General features: G+C 43.9%; 1 protein-coding gene across 11 annotated transcripts in view; it reads left to right on the top strand.

The window, feature by feature from the left end:
- THNSL1 (threonine synthase like 1) overlaps positions 1 to 21,293 on the top strand; it is a 35,806-nt gene that overhangs the window by 8,970 nt on the left and 5,543 nt on the right. For 3 of the 11 annotated variants that reach the window (XM_033931386.1, XM_033931385.1, XM_033931387.1), the window contains one exon: positions 1,365 to 1,525. The exons of 3 other annotated variants lie outside the window; for them this stretch is intronic. In XM_033931386.1, coding sequence (XP_033787277.1) covers positions 1,442 to 1,525 — 84 coding nt within the window. In that variant the 5' untranslated portion in view covers positions 1,365 to 1,441. 5 more of the 11 variants (XM_033931391.1, XM_033931392.1, XM_033931395.1 and 2 more) reach the window with 5 other exon arrangements.

A 21,293-nucleotide genomic window follows, 5' to 3' on the forward strand; every position in this document is an offset into this window, starting at 1 on the left:
CACTCTTCTGAAGTCCAAGAAGCTAGCAGTGCTGTCAGCCTAAGCGAAAGCCTGGAAAGGTTTCCTGAGCTGGTGTACACAAAAGAACGAGGACCCGGTTACATCCCCAAGTGCTAGCATTTCTTCAGGAAGGACTTGAAAAAAGTCTGGCGGTGGACTCCCCTAAAGTACAAATCATGTGTCTCTTGTTTTCCAGACCTCAGATCAACAAAGGAACATTGGTTTCTCATCTAGATGTATCCAGATTTTTGTAGGGAGCATTATGTCTGAATCCACCAATATTTCACCCTTTCCCAGAATGGAATCTGAATCTATTCCTGTGAGCTCTAGAGCTCCATATGAGTCGTTGGAGAAGGCATCAATAATGCATGTCACTGTGAAAGCAGTATTTTTGGTGGCTATCATGTCTGCATGATGATTTTCAGAACTGCAGGCTTTATCCTTCAGGGAACTTTTCTCAAAATATTGGATATAGAAATAGTACTATGTACAATCCCGTCCTTCTTGCCAAAGGTAGCGTCCAACTTTCATGTCAACCAGGAGGTCTGGTTGCCTGTGCGAATGCCTTTGGGATCCAAGAAAACAGACAGGTTCATGAAATTGCAAAACATGTGCAGAATGTTACTGCACTATCTAAAAATGACTAATGAGTTTCGGCTGGCAAATCATTTCTTTGTGTTAGCAGGCACTAGATGCCAGGGTCAGCCGGCTTCATAAGCAGTCATTTCAAGATGGATTTAAAAGGCCATTTCGTCAGGTTATATGAGGAGTGGTAAGATACCACTAGGAGTGTTACTTCCTCATGGGCAGAGTCCAATGTCCAGGGAAGAGATTTCTAGAGCTGCCACTTGGTCCTTTCTCCATGCTTTTACAAAATTTTACAGGGTGGATGTAGCTGCAAGATTGGTTATCACTTTCGAAGCTTCAGTGCTGTCAGCAGGCTCATCTGGCCCACTGTAGATTCCAGGGACTGCTTTGTTAAGTCTCAGTGGTTCAAGACTGACATACCTTGTTAATCATCTTACTAGGAGATAGGGAGCATCAGTCTTTAGTCCCACTCTGTCTGGTGATTCTTAGCATGTTGTCTATAGCACCGGAGTTTGCTTCTTTCCATGACCTCTAGCAAGAACTCAGATAAGAGAGTCAAGTCTCACCTATCTCAAGAATACAGGGAGTATTTGCAATAACACCATCACTATTAGTGCAGGCTGCACTCAGGTAGATGAACAGTGTTCTGTTTTGTTATGGGTTACAAAATGTTTATCATGTTAATGTTGTTGTTCTTTGTAGTGTTATGAGCAGAATAAACTTGTTTCTTGGGAAGAGTTACTGTGCCCCTCCCTTTTTCTCTGTTTATTCTCCAGGGCTGACCACCTGCTTTGGTACAAAATGAGGAGTACATGACAGACCAGGGAGAAGGGAGGCGGAGCGGAAAAATCAAATGAGACTCTTTACATACACCTTACAAGTGAAAGTGCATAAACCCAGAGGTTCAAGACTATCTCCTAGAAAGAAGATTAACAAGGTAGGTACATAATCTTCCCTTCTCTGTCTTAGATGCTGAGGGTTTTCTCTTTCATTTCAAGGTATTTCTTACAGACATAACATAATTATAAATGAAATCTACTGGTTTAGTCTTTCACTTAGGTAGCATTGTGGTAAATTCACTGCCTTGCAGTTTGATTTATACAAAAATCAATAGCCTATTATTAGCCAGGTAGATTTGGGCAAGCTATCGTGTATCTCGGGGGATAGGGGATGATCAACAGGGAATTGATTATTCTTTGGGACCTTGCTAAATAAGGTTTCCAGGATTTAATGATTTACTTAACAGCTTTTAATCATATATTACACAGTGGTGTGCAAAAGCAGATAAAATTCATTCAGAGGAGTGAGATATGCAGCACAAGACAGTTTTCCAGGATTTAATGATTTGCTTAACAGCTTTTAATCATATATTACAAAATGGTGTGCAAAAGCAGATAAAATACGTTCAGAGGGGTGAGATATGCAGCACAAGACACATTAAACTGAATGCAAAACATAAAGCAAGAAATATAAGAGCAGCTAATATAGCCAGTACATACTTATGGCAAATAATTTCTATACAGAAAATCACAACAAGGAGATATTTCATTCATTGGAAATTTTGGTATAGGGATGTTGTTTACAGAAATGCACTGGGATCATGATCCTTAGAGAATTATGGTGAATGAAGGATGTACCTGAGACATTCCCATTCTGATCCATAAAATGCTGGATGCAAGGAAACTATACATAGTGGTATAATTGGGGGGGGGGGGGAACCCTCTAATGCCATTGATCATAGAGATATCGGTCCTAAGTGATTATTTTGTGAATTGTGCAGAGGGAGGGAAGGAGAGAGAGAAATAAGATCCTTAAGTACCAAAAAAATACAAATCCGACAGAAATATACAGAATTATTTTTAATCATTTTGGGTGCCACTTGATTAAAAGGAGTTTTTCAGCAAACCTCATTAGGTTGTCTATATATATTACATCTTAGAAACTCCAGAAAGGAGCTCTGTTTGGCGTGATGCAGGTACTACGGAGAGTGTCAATTTGAGAGATTCAAATCATACTCCACTATGTGGCTTCATTATTTGCACAAAACTAACCTATTTGGAGACTTTGCTCTACTACACACAGATAGCAGTTAACAGTAAATTAAAATATAAAAAAGTGCTACATATAACATGCATTGTAATATGATGGAAGAAACTAGAAGAGGACTTGCTCCATATGAGGGGCGTTCAATGATTTATCTACCTGAGTATGAAAGAAAGTGGCAAGTGTACTGAAACAAGTCTATGCATGTTGTGACATGTCTCAAGGTTACTCATGCACAGTTGTGACTCACTGTGAGTCGCTATACGCACCGTCATGGCCCGTCCCTGTGCGGAGTTGCTGCCGGGGTGGGGATGGAGTGTGTTGGCTCTGGCTTGGTGGCAGGGTTGGCTTTGGGGGTGGGGGTGATGCAGCAGGCGGGCAGACAGGAAGGCATCCCCAGCAACTTCGGCTTCAACGGGGGCAGGCAGGGATCCCCAGTGGGAGGCAGGGAGGGATCCCTCCCTGGCAGTGGCTAGGCTGCGTACCCCCAATGGTACGTGTACCGTGTATTGAAAAACACTGGCATAGAAGACAAAAAGGGAGAGATGAAAAGGAAAGATTAAAAAGAAGAAAAATATAAATGGAAAAACTAACAAAAATAGCTTGGGACCACTGATTATATTTTCAGTTTTTAATAAGTGGAAGGTGTCTGTGTTGATAAAGCACATTTCTTATATCTTTGTATTTTGTTCAGTGCAGGAGAGAATACATTTCAGTTGCTTGTCTTGGCAGTGCTCACAGGGATTGTGGTTTCTTGGGGTTTAATTTTCACTTTTTGTCTGCATGTTACGATGTCTAATTTTTAAAAATCTTTATTCTGTAATTGGTGAGTATTGGTCTTTGTTCTGCTTGTGTAGATGAGATGATATATTTTGCTAGAGCTAGCAGTATTATTGTCATTTTGAGTACACTCTATAACAGTAGTCTCAAACTCACGGCCCAGAGGTCGCATGCAGCCCGTCGGGTACTATTTTGAGACCCTTGGTATGTTAACATTGTTCTGGAACATTGCCTGCCTCACTGCTGTAACCTCACGTAAGTACTTTCCTGCCTCTGTATGCGATTGTGAGGTGGAGTGGAGAGGACAATCGCATACAGAGGTAGGAAAGCGCTTGCTTGAGGTTACAGCAGTAAGGTGGGCAATGTTCCAGAATATAAGGTAACCATTGGAGGTAGTGCAGCTTGTGTGTGTGTATGTAATCTTGTGAACTCTCTCAAAATTTGGTACCTCTCCTGGCGGTGATTACTTGATGTAAGATGGCGGTTGTGTCCAGTGCTGGAGGAACTGAGAGCTGAAGGCGGTTGTGGATTCGATCACCAGACACTTAAGGCACAAGTTTTCCAGGCACAAGTTGGATATTGATTCTCACCTCTACTATAAAGCCTAGAGGACTACACCAAAATCTTGTCTCTTGCTGTTGATACTTTAGATTAGAATCTAAATCACAATTTTGCATGAGGTAAAACTATAGTTTATAAATCTTTCCTTAATTGCTTCTGATAATTTCAGCTATACACAGCTGAAAGCAGTGCAACTTGCAGAAAGTGAAAAACTATCTAAACTTCACTTTCTGCTTGTTGCACTGCTTTCAGCTGTGTATAGCTAAAATTATCAGAAGCAATTAAGGAAAGATTTATAAACTATAATGAGTTTTTACCTCATGTAAAGTTGTCATTTCTTTAATAAGACATGAACTATTTTTTTCTACAGCCTTCCAAGTACCTACAAATCCAAAATGTGGCCCTGCAAAGGGTTGAGTTTGAGACCACTGCTCTATAATGATACCCAGAATCAAGGGTTCCTGTTTTCTATAGCAGGGGCTGCACAGCTTTTAAGACTTGAGCAGAGATTCTGTAGTACATATACCATTGTTCACACACATTGCATTGATGTATTATTTCATATGTTGTAAAATAATTCTTCAAGTTTAAAATATTATGCAAATAAACAGAATTCTAATTTTTGAAATGTACATGTGCATCTCCCTTTCTTTTATTGTGCTTGCTGTCTCCACTGTGCCCTGGCAGCTGTTAACTGTTGTTCCTTCATCTCACTGTATCCCTGTCCCTGTAGCAGCTGCTGTTTGACTTATCTAATCTGAGCTGCAGGTTGCCAGTAGTAACCCTGGTCGCCAAGAGCAGTGTTTACTCTCTCTACAGAGCAGGTTAGTAAAAACCAAGCCAGCCTGCTGCTTTGGGTGAGTTAAAGTGATGTATGGATGGCAACCTTGCAAGAAGGGAGAGGTGTGGTATTTGGGGCTATAAGGAAGGCATGCAGCTGACAGCAACAGGGGAGTGCATCGCTATGTCCTGAAGCACTAAAGAAATGATTAGACTAGAGCTAGAGGTACAACAGACAAGGGGGGGGGGAAAGAAGCTGATAAGGCAGGAGCCGGCCACCATTTGCCAATTTTGTTGCGGAAGACAAATTCTACAGTGGTTTATCTCAGCTGTGGAAATGCAGACAACCAGCACTTTGTTACCATTTAATGAACAAATGCGTCTTTCTTTTTGTAATAGTTTCTTAGCATATTATGTTACAAGAAAAAAATATTCATAGAAATTCAAGCTGAGAAACAATGTAATCAGCAGATAAAGCTGCTCCTTTATTCTCAGCATAAATCTATGGAATTTGCTTGGTTAATCAGGGCTAATTTTGCATTCCTTCATTTCTGTAGATGATGGTTTAAACTGATTTCCTCTGGTACCATTCCTTTTTTTATGATATTTTATACAATGATATATTTGCTTTTCTAACAATGGTTAAATAAGCCATTGCTATGAGTGGAGGAGCTGAACTTTAAACTGTAGACCATGACAGGAAGAGCTAGTTAATGCCTTGGCCTCAAGGGGTAACTTTATTGTTGATGGTGATTTCTTGGGTAATTCCATATAAATATGGTCAGTAACTATAATCACTTTTATCTTACAGAAGCGACCAAGAAATATCAGTAGAAGCTCTATCTATCTTAGCTATCTTTTCATGAAGAAATTCAGCCAAAATGTTTATAATACATTGAATAGAAATCATGTGGCATACCACAGATAATGATATTGAGAACAATAAATGGGAATAGTATAGTAACATAGGCCCTGTTTTACTAAGGCGCGCTGCTAATCGCTAATGCGTGCATGTTAGTCTATGGACACGTTAGCGTTTAACGCACGCTAATTCGATTAGCGCACCTTAGTAAAACGGGGATAGCTTTTGTCAAACCTAATTTGCATATTTTTGACATAGGAGCTGCATCTAAAAAAGTTGAATTTTATTTTTTCTGAAAGGAAAGTGCTGCCCCTGAGCATTTTTACATGTTGTAAAAATCAGAGGACTAAAAAACAAGCTAGGAGGGGGTGAACAGCTAAAAATAAAAAGGGGGGTTGGTGTTGGGCAATCAATGTCACTCTGTCATTTGACCTATCCAAGATGGCAGCGAGTACTGTGAAACAGGAAGTGACACCAAGGGACATCCAGTATATTCTAACATCTTGAAAAGGGGGTGTGGCCTATGTAGAGTTTTAATGTCATTTCTTGTGGTGACACCAAACGTGGTAGGATTTGGGGTGGGTTATACAAATGGACAGAGCTTGAGCAGGGCCACAACATCATATCCAGGGATGACAAAGGGGGCGGAGAGGGCAGAGAGTAAGTGGGACTTGGGCAGCTCCTCGCTTTTGATTGGCTGATGGGATTGGAAGTGGGTATTACCACCTGTCAAAATATGGAAATTAGGTATGACGATTATATGCAGCCTTAACTACTAATGGATTAGAAAAACTTCTCAAGAGTTTTTATTTTGTGGCACACTTGTAACTTGGTTGAATCCTTACAGCACACCAAACCAATTCTACATCAACCCTACAACCTTCCACCAACAGGAGGAGCGTAGTGTGCCTCATTGTGCTGGCTTCACTCAGATGCCAGTGGCACATGTGAAACTGCTGAGCTCCACACACTCAAACATCAAATTGAAGCCAGTAGATGAGTAATTAGGTACTGCTCTTGTCCTGCCAGTAGAAAGAAAGGAATAAGAGAAGGTAAGGTTTCCATTTTTCTTGTGGGTAAATCCAGGTAATTTGTTTTCTTTGTCGAACTTTTTGTTTTGCTGAGGCAGGGTAGGGTTAAGTGACTTGCTCAAACATCAGGAGACTTGAGCCCTGGGTAGAATCTTGCTGATCTAACCATTAGACTACTCTTCTGTTCTATCACACTTTTGCCTAGCAAACCCCTGTCTGTCTGTCTCACCACCAGAGCACATCAAGAACTTTACCACTGTGCCCTGGTTTAGAATATAGTGGCATGATATACTTGGTGCTGCTGAAAAGACCCCCCCTTCATGGCACCACGAAGTAAATGGAGTACCTGCTGGTACGAAACTCCTGTGGAGGCATTGGGACTACCGATTTGAGGTCCAGTAATCTTTGTCTACTTCTTCCAAGCAGCCTAACAAAGAGAGGAAACGATCTGGCATGGGACGGGAAAACTCTTAATAGCAGTCCCGAATAACCTCTAGGACCTACCAATCCATTGTGATCTCAGTTCACCCCCAGTAAAATTCCCACAAGTGGGCTCCCACCTGAACCGGGGGAAGGACCAGCAGTGAGTCATTGGGCCAGACAGGCGGAGGAACCACTGGCAGAGTCCCGACCTCCCCCCCAAGCAGGCTCCCTGAAAGACTGCATGCGCTGAAAGAAGCGACCTCTGGAAGGAAAAGGGGCCGATCCCCGCCCAGGGTGGTACCTATGAAATTCACGTAAATGCTCATCCCGCGGCACTTAGTAAGGTCAATCCTCCAGAATCTGAGGCACCTTAGAGTCAACTCAAGGCCTGAACCAGCTTATCCAACTCCTCTCCAAAGAGGAAGGAACCTCAAAATGAAAATTTACTGAGCTTGGACTTAGAGGCTGCAACCGCCGACCAACCCTGAAGCCACAGGGTACAGCGAACCACTACTCTGACAGCCATGGCCGAAGCCCTCAAAAGATCATACATGGCATCCGAGAGATAAGACGCATCAATCTCACTGATTCACTAAAGACTAGTCAGCTGACTCCCGGTCCAGGACCACCACAAATTGCCGCCTGGACAACAAAAGCAGTGATGTCAAAACTCTGCTTAAGGAGAGCTTTCAACTTACAGTCCTTAGGGTCTCTCAGGGCTGAACCGCCCTCAACTTTCGAGTGTGGCTCTCCCGAGAGGGTCCTCCAAGCTATGTCTGGACAGCAAAAAGGGACAAGAGAACGGTTACTAATCCGATACAACAGGCCTTAACTAACCAAAGGAAAGACTACACAAGTTTACCACTCCACCTGCTGGAGACTGAGAATAGACAGACTGTAGATGGGACTGCAAAGCCCACTTGTACTATAGCCAAAAGTCAATGTCAGTTTCCACCTGGTGTCAGACTCTGCTGGTCTGGAGGGTTGCTAAAGAACTGCAGAATTACTGAGTGCTAGATTGCCTGCTTATGTCTGTATCTCTATCTTACCCTAACCTACCCTTCTTCTCTGATTGACCCATTTCTTACCAGACATTCATACCTCACAGACCCCTGCCATTTCACTTCCCCACCCCTCCTAGTTCCTGTCTCTATACCTTGCTCTCTGTTGCTGTGCTGTCTCTTTCTGTCTGTCCAATGTGCTAGGAGCTGCAGAGTGCGTGCTGTCATACTTATGTCTATCTGCTACCTCTGAAGGGATGGGCTGACTGATTGAGGACTGCTGTTGCTGGCTGTCTGAGATAGTGAGTGCCTGGGGATCGTCTGTCTAGAGAGGGGAGCACAATCTATGGTAGGTGGTAGTGCTGCCTGATTCACGATTCGAATCGGTTCACCGATTCACTTCAGGTGAATCGATTCGAATCGGTTCAAAACAAAAAAAATCGGCTTCCCGATTCGCCTGACTTGCCCCCTAAAGCAAGAGCGGCAGCGCTGCTCTTGCTGGCCGGCCGCTGCCACACCTGCTTTAGAGGGCGAGGGGGGAGGGTCAGTCGGGAAGTGCTTCTGTTGGCTTCCCCTCTGGCGTCCGGCTTCCCCTCTCCCCCCCAGCATCCGGCTTCCACCCACTGACGTCAGAGGAGGGGTGGGATTGCGACAGAGGAAATAGCTCCGAAGCAGTATAAAGATCGCTAGCACCGTGATCTTTTTTGCAGGCTGTTCCTCGAAGGTAAACAGTGCGGGGAGGCCAGGGGGAAGCCGGACCCCAGTGGGAGGCCAGGGGGAACACGCAGGCCTTCCAGGGGGGGGAAGTGAGCAGTCCTTCAGGGTGGGGGGGGGGGACAGGCATGCAGGCTTTTAAAGGGGGACAGGCAGGTCTTCAGGGGTGGGATGCAGACCTTTAAGGGGGAGACAGGCCTTTAAGGGGGAGACAAGACTTCAAGGGGAAAACAGGCCTTTAGGGGTGGGGTGCAGGCCTTCAGGGGGGACAGACCTTCAGGGGAGAGGGCCCTGGTATAGAAGTACACGGAGGGAGGGAAAGGGGGGGTTCAAAGAGATATGCATATGCCGGACTTTGGGGAAAAAGAAATGGGTTTGAAAATAGAGGAGAGGGAGAGAGATGATGGACAATGGGATTTAGGGAGGGAAGGAACAGAAAGGGAGAGAAGTGGGACACAAGGGATGGTGTGGAGGGGGTTAGAGATACTGAATAGGAGGGTAGTTGGGAAAAGAAAGGGAGAGACGGTGGACCCTGGGGTGGTGGGGATGGAGGGAGAGATGCTGGATGAAAGGGTAGTTGAGAAAAGGTGGATCTATGGAGGGAGACGAAAAAAAGGAAAGATGCCAGACCTCCAGGGAAGGGAAACGGAAGGGGAGGACAGAGATAGAAGATGAATGGTTAGCAGGGAGAAAGAAGGAGACCCTGGCAAGCAAGTTATCAAAAGACAACCAGGGCCTGGGACCAACAAAATTTGAATAATGACCAGTAACAAAAGGTAGAAAAACTAATTTTATTTTCTGTTTTGTGATTACAATATGTCAGATTTGAAATGTATATCCTGCCAGAGCTGGTGTTAGACCGCAAACGTGAGCTAGGATTTAACAGAGAGAGGAAAAGTCTTTTTTGTTTGTTTATTTTGTTTACACCACAGCACCAGTGTGGTTAGGAGAAGGCAAAGTGGGTGAAGAGGCTATAAAATAAACCCATGAGGATGTTTGGAAAAAAAAACAAACACCACCACCCAATTGGGCAGGAAAATCGAATCAAAAAACCAATTCAATAGGCTGAATCGAATCGAATCAAATTTTTTTTTTCCTGAATCGGGCAGCACTAGTCGGTGGTGGTAGTTAGCGGGGATAGTGGGCTACACCTCTGGTGGTGGGTCATGGATAGAATGCACTGATGGTGGCTGAAGTTCTGCTACAGAAGGAAAAGATACCCACATGAGAGTCTGCACTCTCCCGCAGGCAGAGATGTCCCAAGATTGGAATCCTCTGCAGCACCGAAAGCCTCACAAACGGTTAGCAAACAAAACAAGGAATTGAAAAATAAACATGAGCAGAAAAGACAGGCAGGATCCTACCATCTTGCTTGTAGACAGACAGCTGAGGAATTGGAGGCCATCCAGAGGGATGGGAGGCAGAGTAAAACAATGAGGCTTTCTACAAGAATTCTCATGAGAAGGGATTGACTACCCACAGATTTAGGAAGAGTGTCTGTCGCACTACAATCTTTTGCCCCTAGACTGGGTCAGAAATAAGAGGCTACCTTGCTCAAAGCCTGAGGCTTACTTTATTTAAATTTGATAAAGCTTAGCCTGTTTATTGGGTAGTAGAAAAAAAAAGAGAGAGAGTAAAAAGAAAGACAGTGTCCCTCTAAAACTGGCAAATCCTAGTTTAGAGCAACCTTAGGGCATTTATTATATACTAGTCTTATAGCCCGTTACATTAACGGGTGCTAGAATATATGTGTGTGTGTCTCTCTTTATTTCTTTCTCTCTCTCTCTCTCCTTAGCCGCTTTCTTTCTTTCTGTCTTTCTTTTTCCTTGGCTGTCCACCACCACCTTTTGCCTGCTCCCCCTGTCCATTCTCCCTTCCTTTTACCTCCCCTGTGTCCACCACCACCTTCACAGCTCTCCTTATGCAGCAGCAGCCCTTCTCCCTTTGTTTTACTTCCCCCCCGGTCCAGCAGCACCTTCCTTCTCCCCCTGTCCAACATTAGGCCTCCGTTCCTTTTTCTTCACCCCCCCCTGTCCATCAGCACCTCTTTCCTTCTCCCCCTGTCCAGCAGTAGGCGTCCCTTCCTTTTTCTCCCCCCCTCCTCCTTCTTATCCCTATGATACACTTACCTTGCTCTGCCCCTGATCAGAGGTTCCCGATAGCCGCCCAGTTGCACCCATTGGAAAAGTTCCCTCTGCGGCATCCCGCACCCCTCCTGACGCGACTCCCGCTGTCTTTCTTTCTGTCTGTCTCTGTTCCTGGCCCCCTTTGTCTGTTTGTCTTTCTGAATATCTCCCTGCCCCTGTGTCTTTCTTCTTTTCTTTCTGTCTCCCTTCCTCCCTCTGTCTGTCTGTCCGAAGCAGCATTCCCTCCCCCTCCATTTCCCTCCCCCCACACCAGTTCCCTGTGCACCTGGCCCTGTGTCTTTCTCCTTTTCTTTCTGTCTCCCTTCCTCCCTCTGTCTGTCTGTCCAAAGCAGCATTCCCTCCCCCTCCATTTCCCTCTCCCCACACCAATTCCCTGTGCACCTGCCCCTGTGTCTTTCTTCTTTTCTTTGTCTCCCTTCCTCCCTCTGTTTGTCTGTCCAAAGCAGCATTCCCTCCCCCCACACCAGTTCCCTGTGCAACAGCATTAGCGTTTCCTCTACCCCCTTTCCCTTCCCATAGTCGCGACTACAAACGCGGTCCCGAGTCCTGATTTACTCTGGCAAGTCCAGCTTTAGCGCGGTGCAGCGTTTTTCTCTTCATTTAAAAGTGGGTGAGCCAGCGAGAAGGAGGAGGTAGTGGTTTTGGCAGTGAGTGAGGGCGGGAGGGAAGGGGGGAGTCGCCGGCTGTGCTGTGCTTTCCCGATCTGTCCGCCGCATACGCACTCTGACCACGGACCTACAGATCAGGGATCACAGATCACGCAGGTCTGAGTGCGCATGCGCAGCTAGTGTTTTATTATATAGGACTAGTCATTAAGCCCGTTACATTAACGGGTGCTAGAATATATGTCTGTCTGTCTTTGTGTCTCTCTCCCTCCCACTGTGTCTCTCTCTCCCTGGCCCCCTTTCTCTGTCTTTCTGACCCTCTCCCTTCCCCTCCAGGTCCCTGTGCAGCAGTAGCAACATTTTCACCCACCCCCCTTCCCTACTCTTACCAGATGTGGCCTGCTCCTTTTGGTCCCTCCCCCTTCCCTCCCGCGGTCTAGCCTGCTCAAAGGGCCCCCCTTCCCTTATCGAGTTTCCCGCAGGCAAGCCAAGCTTCTTACCTTTTTTTTTCAGTCTGTTTCCCTCCCTCGCATGGCTCGCGGCTGGAGTCTCTTTGGCGCGTCCTTGCCCGGCCCGCAGTCTGGCCTAATCCGGGCAAGTATCGCTGCGGCTCCTCACGATCCCCACCAGCATCGGAAGCCTTCTCCGACGCTGGTGCGGCTCATGAGAGGAGCCGACACCGCTGGTGCGGCTCATGAGGGAGTCCAAATCTGGCAGCCATTCCTTTCTAGGTAAGTGCTGGGGACCCGCGCATGCGCACTCCTGCGGCCACGGAACTACATCTCACAGATCAGAGATCTTGAAAGCACTCAGTATGAGTGCGCATGCGCGGCTAGCTTTTTATTATATAGGATACTACTTCTAGGGCAGCTCTATCTCTGAAAGGTTATGCAACTGATTTCTGCACGTTCTCAGTATAATTAAGCACTGCTTTGGAACAGCAGTCCATTTTGGATCTGAAAGGTGGCAACAGGGCACTCCAGTTTCCTTCTTTTCATATGGAAACCCTAAAATCCTTAATTCTGGCAGTCCAACCTGGGGAATTTCTCACTTCTCTGGATCTGACAGAGGCCTACTTGCATGTTCCCATTCGGGCCTCCCATCAGCAATTCCTTTGCTTTGTGATTTTGGGAAAGCACTATCAGTTTTGTGTGGTTCCTTTTGGATTGGCCACGGCTCCGCAAACCTTCATCAAGATTATTGTGGTTGTAGCGGCGGCCTTGCTCAAAGAGGGCATTCTGGTTCATCCCTCTCTGAATGACTGGTTGATTCAAGTAGAGTCGTTTCAGGAGAACTCCTGGGTCACGACTCGAGTAGAGGAGTTTCTACAGTCGCTGGGCTGGGTCAACCTGTCCTAAAGACGGGTGACTCTGTCTCAGTGCTTGGAGTATCTTGGAGTTCTCTTTGACACTGGCTTGGGGAGAGTCTTCCTTCCTTAGGCCCGGTTGTTGAAATTGCAGTTGCAGATCTGTTCCCTCATGGATTGTCGCTGCCCTCGGGTGCAGGATTTTCTGCAAGTCCTGGGGTCGATGGCACTCTCCCTGTAAGTAGCGAAGTAGGCTCAGGTTCACATGCGCCCTCTTCAGTATGCGCTTCTTTGGTGGTGGTCACCACAGATTCACGATCTGGACTCTCCTGTCCCGCTTCAGGAGTTAGTTCATCGCAGCATGTGCTGGTGGCTGCAGTCTTCCAGTCTGGTTCAGGGAGTGAGTCTGGATCAGCCCTATTGGAAAGTGCTTCTGACGAACGCCAGTCTCCTTGGTTGGGGTGCCCAATGTCTCAGTCCCTCGGCTCAGGGCAGCTGGTCACCAGTGGAGGCTTCCTGGTCGAACAGTCTTCTCGAGACCAGAGCCATTCGGTTGGCGTTTGCTTGCTTTCTAGCCATTGCTGGAGGGCAAGTCAGTTTAGGTTCTCTCAGAGACAGTGCCACAGTGGTGGCTTATATCAATCATCAGGGAGGAACCAAAAGTTATTTGGTAATGCAGGAGACGACTCTTCTCTTGGAATGGGCAGAGGCTCATCTTCTGGACATCTTGGCCTCCCACATAGCAGGAGTGGACAATGTCTAGGCAGACTTCATCTTTATAATTCAATGATCTTTCACGGTTGAAATGAATTGTAGTTCTTTAATGAAAAAATCCCCAACCGTGAAAGATCATTGAATTATAAAGAATTTTTAGACTTCTATATTAGATTTATTTAATTCAGTGGGTGAATTAATTAAGATTAGGTAATGAGATATATTAACTTAAGGAATAAACAATAAATTAATAAATAAGTAATAAATTCATGGTTTTAGTTATGGTAGGGAGGATGAGTTCAAGCCAGTGATGTAATCAGGAGTAAGAGAAAAGAGGTTTTCTTTCTCTTGGAAGAAATCCCAGAATGGAAAAATTACTCCATAGTCTGAGGCTTGTTCCTGTTTGTTTAATTAACAATTAGAAAAAAATTTTCTGCAGCTCATTTTGACTTCTATCAATGGTTTTTGACATTTATAATTTATTATAATAACACCCACAGCTTCAAGGTTAGTGATGCTGCTGCTATATTTAAGAAAATATATACAGTTTGGCTACTCCATGCTCATTGAAGTTTGGACTCCTGCTTAGCCATTGCAGTTGCCTACAGTTTAAGGTATTCCTTTAGTGCATGTTTCAAGAATTAATCTATGTTAACAAACTTCATACTTTGTGAGGAAAAGCTAAGTGAGTATACACGCCTTGCAGTGTCATTTGGTTTAGCAAGCAACACTATCAATAACCATGGGTCAGAGAACATCTGGGAAGGGTGACATATTTATCATACTGCACTGGGACTTGACATATAGTAGCAGTCTCCTGATAAGTTTGCTTCTAGCAGTTTTATTTACTGGACATCATATTGTTGAGAGCCACTGCTAGGTGTATTATGATCTTGGCACTGCTTTTTGGAACTTTGATCTGTCATTAAGTTACCCCACTAAAGCTCACACCTGAAGGGCAGTACTGGAGTAAAAATGACCTTATAAACATGTGAATCATGCATCACAAATGGTTCTTTGGCAATGTTCGCCAATTGTCTCATACAGTGAATGTTTCCACTATTTCTAACAAACTAATTGATCCTATGCCATTTTAAATGTGAGAGGTTACTTAGAACCTGCCAAGTTTACTGAATAACAAGCAATGAGATACTGAATACCTAATTCCTGTTTACATTAGTTTAAAGGAACTTTCAAGTTAGCTGTGCATCTGGATTGTGCTCATACGCACACATGCTTACAAGACAACATCCTTTACCTTTTCCTCTTGGCAATTGTCATTTAGCTGCAGTACTATTTATGCAGTGTGCCAGGTGTATCGATGATCTGCCAGGGCTTGGTCCTGGATTAGTGAAAAGGCTGTTTTACTACTTAGGATTTTGCTAGGTACTTGGGACCTGGTTGGCCACTGTTGGAAACTGGATACTGGGCTTGATGGACCAGAATAGCAATTCTTATGTTCTTATCAGAGAGAGAGAGAGACCCTCATACTAGAGAATGACACAGTGGTTGTTACCCGCAGGTAGCCGCGGGTAACCCGCTGAAACGGGAGGTGGGGGAAGTGCTTACTGCAGATATGGAGACAAGGCCATCCACTGCCCCGTGGAGCGGTGAATGGCCTTGTTCCCGCAGTTAAGGGAGGGAACGTGCACGGTCACTGATCACGTATGACCCCCCTCCCTCCTTCCTACATATTGGCTGAATCTATCTATCTCCCTCCCTCCCCCTTACTTTCGGTGCGTTCTAAGTTTACAGACCAACTTGCTCAAGCCGCCGGAGTCTGCCTGCAGTCGCATGCATCTGTGGGCGGAAGCTTCTCTGACGCAACTTCCGGGAGAAGACGCTGAAGGGAAATGGGGAACAGAGAGTGTGGAGAAGATGCTGAAGGGAAATGGGGAACAGAGAGTGAGGAGAAGATGCTGGTAGGGGAGAAGACAGAGATGCCAGACTATGGGGGGAGCGGAGGAAAGAAGATGGGTGCTAGACCAAGAGGGGATGTGTGTGAAGGGACAGGCACAGTAACAGAGCAAATGGAAGACGCAGAGAGAAGATACACAGTGGATGGAAGGAATTGAATGAGAAGATGAGGGAAGCAGAAACCAGACAACAAAGGTAGAAAAAAATTACTATTTATTTTCTTCTTTTTTTTTTTGCTTTAGGATAAAAATTTATTAAAAAAAAAAAAAAAAAAAAAAGCCCTGCCAGCTGAACATCTCTTTCTCTAGTTCAGCAGCCAGAACTTTGATTTATAAGGAAGGAATAAGCTAAATATTGCAGTACTGAGGCTTGTATGGATGCTGCGGGGATAATAGTCGCGGGGACAGGGCAGTGACAGGGATGGTGGTCATGGGGACAAGGACAAATTTTTCCTTGTGTCATTCTCTACCTCATACCTCAAAGGCCTTTCCATCTCTCCCCATAATGATATCATTTGCCTGATTTAGTTTGGAATGGCAAGGGGTAGGGTAATCATATTGGCAGTAGGGAGAGGAGAGCTAGTTCAGCACCTGGTGCATGCCTGCAGCAGTTGTTTCCTCCCTGACACAACCTGAACACCAATATTCTCCTTGAAATGGGGTTTCCACTCCTTCCTTCCCCAGTGGCCACTCTTTCCTCCAGCCTTTTGAAAGTGCTGTTTCTCCCTGATCTGAGCTTCTCTACCTGGTGGCAAATGCCTTGTGCCCCTCCTCCTGATTTTACACTCAGCCCCTTGACAGGTGTTCTCTATACTTTTTGTCACATGATTCTGGTATTCAAACTTCGTAGCCCCCATTACCCTCTTCCTCCCCACTTTACCAGAGATGTTTCCCACTCACAATTTCAGTCCTCAAACTTTAATCCCCTCACTCCTTTGGATCCCTTACGTTCTCTCTCTCTCTCCCTCCCTCTTCCTCTCTCTCACACACATACTTCTAGGCAGAAGTAGAAGCACTGCTGGCTCTTCACCCCATCATCCTGTGCAATTCTAAGCACAGCATTTGAGACCCAGGCAACAGAGGAGGAAGTGATGTATGGCACGGCACTACCACTGTCCTACTCTAAAGCTGGGAGAAAGAAGATTGATGCTACGCATATCCCTGATGTTACTACTGAACCCCAGCTCTGTTTCTTATGACAATTTAACAGGATCAGGGAATTCCCTAGAAGGACTAGATGATGTAACACTGCCGAATTGCAAGAGACCTGGGAACTCTTATTTTACCACTTATAGTTAAAGAATGCTAACACAAATGGAAAAGCGTGTTCAATGGCAAGCAAGATTTCCAAAGGCATTTTTTACAATAGATGCAAATTTCCATTGTTTGTGCAAGAGGGAAACTTTTTCTGTGTTTGTGAAATTGTGTGTTTGAGAGAGAGCTCAAAATTATTTGCACATTTGTGTGTGCTGATGATGGGTGTTACTGTTTGTGTGAATTTATTTGTATATCTTGGAATGTAAGAGTTTGTATTTGAGAAGGAATGCATTTATTTGTCTTTTGTCATTTTAGATTTGTTTCATTTTTTTTCAGCTTATGCTTATAAGTTCATATCGTCAGAACAATACATATTTTGTCTGCTTTCAAATATGGGAGCAGATAATATTTTGCTGCGTCCAATAAAGTCAGGAACTATGCTTAGCCTTCAGATGCCTTATAAAATGAGGACACAAGTTGAAAAAGGACATGGCTAGAAACTAGCATTGAACTGAAGCATTTTCCAGCACCTCCTATAATGAATGCCTACAACTGATGCTGACTTGGACAGTATTGTAATTTTATAAATTTGTTCCACATGCAAAAAAAGCATCTATTTATAGATTATCTCATGGGTTACTGCATAAAACTATACACGGTACCAAAAGATGTATATTTTACACATGTAGTTTATAAAATACACATACTTTTACACATTTCCATTCATGAGCAGGCTTAATTGTCTATGGTTTCAGTGTAACCATGAAGTTGCCGATTTAACTTTAGTTGTTGTTTGGTATTCTTTTAAAAACACATAGGCGTCTATCTATATGCTTTTATAAAATAGTCTAGTAAAAATGAATGTCATAAATGTGGTCCAGAAAATTGTTTATATAACATTAGCATTCACACTCTGTCACCTGCAATAGCAAGACACACCTACAACTACTTAATCACACAAATAATCACATAATAATAATAATAATAATAACTTTATTCTTGTATACCGCATTACCATGGAAGTTCTATGCGGTTAACAGATGAAGAGACTGTACATTTTCAGCGAAGTTACAATTTCGTTAATGTTGCATTTACATAATAGACTATACATTTTCAGTCATGTTACATTTACATTTTTAGACAATAACTTTACGGTGAAGTTATTTTTACAGAACTCTGGAACAACCTCACATCCCCGCTCAGAAATTCAAACTCCCTCCAATTCTTCCGCAAACACCTGAAAACTTGGCTCTTTTCAAAAATCTAACACCTCCTGCTCTCTAGGGCCCTTGTTCCTCTCTTTCTTCTTGTTCCTTTCCTATAACCCTTCATTGGAGTTCCTTTCTTCCTAACTCTGTAAACCGTGCCGAGCTCTACGCTTGTGGAGATAGCGCGGTATACAAACCTAAGGTTTAGTTTAGTTTAGTTGACAGCTAGGTTGTATATTCGGAGTAGTTACATTCGCTATAAGTTACATACAGCGGTGTTACAAATGGCAGTGTTACATACGGAGGTATAGAGTCTGGGGTGAGTCGAGGTCAAAGGAGGAGGGAAGGTAGATCAGAGGAATTTGTCAAAAAAGTAGGTTTTGATTAATTTCCTGAATGTTTGATAGGGGGGGGGAATTGGAGATGAGGGTAGAGAGGCATTTGCTCCATTTGCCCGCTTGGAATGCTAGAGATCAGTCGAGGAATTTTTTGTAAAGGCAGCCCTTCAGGGAGGGAAAGGAAAACAGGCAGGTATTTCGAGTACGAGAGGGGCCAGCAATTTCAAGGTGCTCAGATAGGTAAATTGGTGAAGAGCCAGCTAAGGTTTTGAAACAGAGGCAAGCGAATTTAAAGATGATTCTTGCCTCCACCGGCAGCCAGTGGAATTTAGTGTAGTAGGGGCTAACGTGGTCATATTTTTTGAGGCCGAAAATGAGGTGGACAGCTGCATTTTGTACTATTCTAACGTTTGATGGTGTTTTTATAGGCTCCTAGGTATATGATATTACAGTAGTCCAGTATGCTTAAGATTAATGATTGGACCAGTAAACGGAAGGAGAGGTGGTCAAAGTGGCATTTGATGGTGCGAAGTTTCCAGAGGATGGTGCGAAGTTTCCATAATAATAATAACTTTATTTTTATATACCGCAATACCACAAACATAACTCATATTAATGGAAGAACTATTTGGCCGCAGCTTTATTAACTATCTTAACATCATCTAAAATCACATCACAATCCATATCAAACAACCCCAAACCCCCAATGTGATTTTCACACCCCCATGAAGCTATTCGGTGACAAAACTAACTCCCTTTAAGTTCTTAAACTGTATCATATCATCTCAAATTCACAATCCAATCCATATCCAACAACAACAAATCCTAAATGTGGTTTTCATACCCCCATGAAGCTATTCGGTGATGAAACTAGCTCCCCTTAAATTCTTAAACTGTGTAGCCTCTCCCAAACATGATCCACGGTAACGCCGGGCCATGCCTCCCCTTGCCGCAGATGCCCCAAACACAGCTGGGCCCAATACCACATTTTTTGCCTTCCTTGTCAGCTGCGACCTCCTCCTTCCACCCAAACACTGAAAGCTCCCAACTCGCCAAACCCAAAAACCCTCCAACAACAACACAATCCAGGGGAAGGGTGGTGGGATAAATTTTTCCTAGCCCTACCCTATCCTTCCCTGTTCTCCTCACACTAACACTCCAACCCGCCACAACCCCCAATCTCCCCATTTACCTCAACCAATCACCCATTTGTTTACATTTACCTTTTAACCCTTTATTTCCTCATTCCCAACCCCTGCATTCTAATCCTCTGCCCATCAGTATCAAAAACCAACCTATTTCTTACCCCCTTCTTTAAACTTGAATTACTCCTAGCAGATGACTAGGCTCAGCTAATGTTATCTTCCACCAGCTTACTCTGGTGTCTCCTTTATGAAAGCTTAGCTTTCTAAACTGAATTTTTATGCAACCTTTCTTCTATCCCATGATACCATCTAGTGGCATGGAGAGAAAATTGCCTTTAAACGTGTCAGAATAATAAGGCTCTGCAGATGGTACTGCAGAAAGGAAACAGTGCTGTAGGCAGAGCTGTCCTTAGGGGTGGGAGAGCGAGGGAGATGTCAGAGATGACTGCCTTGCTCCCCAGCTGGTTGTAATAGCTGTATCCTCAATGACTGTTCTTCCAAACTGGCAAGGAGTTCCAGTAGTCTCAAACATTTGATGCTTTGACAGATTTCCTGCAGTCTCCTACTCCAGTATATTTGCCTGACCCTTTTATCTTCTTTATTGAGAGATAAGGAGCTATTTTTCTCTTTTGGTCTTCTATTAAATCTAATGCCTTAGCTCAGGGATAGGGAAGCAAGGAACAGGATAACAAATGAGGAAAGGAAAAACTCTGGATGACAGTAGAAATCAAAAGGTGAAAGCAAACAGGAAAATAAAAAAGGATACATGGAGGAAAGAAATAAAAATATAGGGTAAAACAGACATACAAGGTTTGTTCAAAATGTTCCAGGACAGTTTGAATTGTGCGCCAATGGGAAGTTCTTGCTACTCAATGCGCTAGGGGGCACTGAGTAGCAAGAAACCTCACGAGTAATCTCCTTTTTTCATTGCTGAGCTACAGCAGTTTTTATGAACGTGTGTGTTTATGATTGGCTATTTTTCATCATGTGTGACCTCAATGAGCAGGGCTATAACGTGAAGTCCTGTTTTAAATTGGGTAAGACCGCTATAGAAGCTTATGAAATATTGAAAGTGGCTTATGGGGAACATGTCATGAGTCATGGAAGGTGTTTTGAATGGTATTCATGCTTCAAAAGTAGTTGTGAATTAGTGGAAGATGATTTGTGAACTGGAACTGTTAGAGAATTAGCACAGGAATGCAACATCTTCATTGGTTCATGACACAAGATTCTAATAGAGAAGTTGGGGATGTCTTGCCTTGTGACAAAGTTTGTTCCACAGTTGATGACTGACAACCAGAAGAACAGCTGCAAATTTTGCACAAAAAATGCAATGACAGTTCTTCCTCAGCCACCTTACTCTCCTGACTTGGCCCCTGCTGAGGTGTTCTTGTTTCCTAAACTTAAATCCATACTAAAAAGAAAGCAAATTGACACCATTGAAGACAAAACCTGAAAAGATATCAAGAAAAAGGATTCTTAACAGCTTGCACTATATTTCATTATTGAGCCTGTCATCTTTTCAGGTTTGCCTTAAAAATAAGTGGCTGTTAAAATAATCATACCAGACTGAGAAAACAGACCTAGAAAACCTCTAACCCCTGATGAAGCTTATGTTTAACGAAATGGCTGAGCTCCTGTTGGGTGAAGAGTGAAAGCTAAGTATTGCAACATTTGATACAGTCTAAATAGTAATAAATCATTTATTATAACAGCTTATTTATTGGTTTTGGGAGTGAACTTATGATGATATTCATACCCCAGTAAGCACCATTTAGTTGATGGGTGTTTGGGTGTTTGAAGTTCACTGTCCAAGCCTTTCTATGATATCAGTTTAATCTGGTTTCAATACTTGCCTCAGTGTTTGAAAAAAC

The sequence above is a fragment of the Geotrypetes seraphini genome, chromosome 2, assembly GCF_902459505.1.
Source record: "Geotrypetes seraphini chromosome 2, aGeoSer1.1, whole genome shotgun sequence".
NCBI lineage: Eukaryota > Metazoa > Chordata > Amphibia > Gymnophiona > Dermophiidae > Geotrypetes > Geotrypetes seraphini.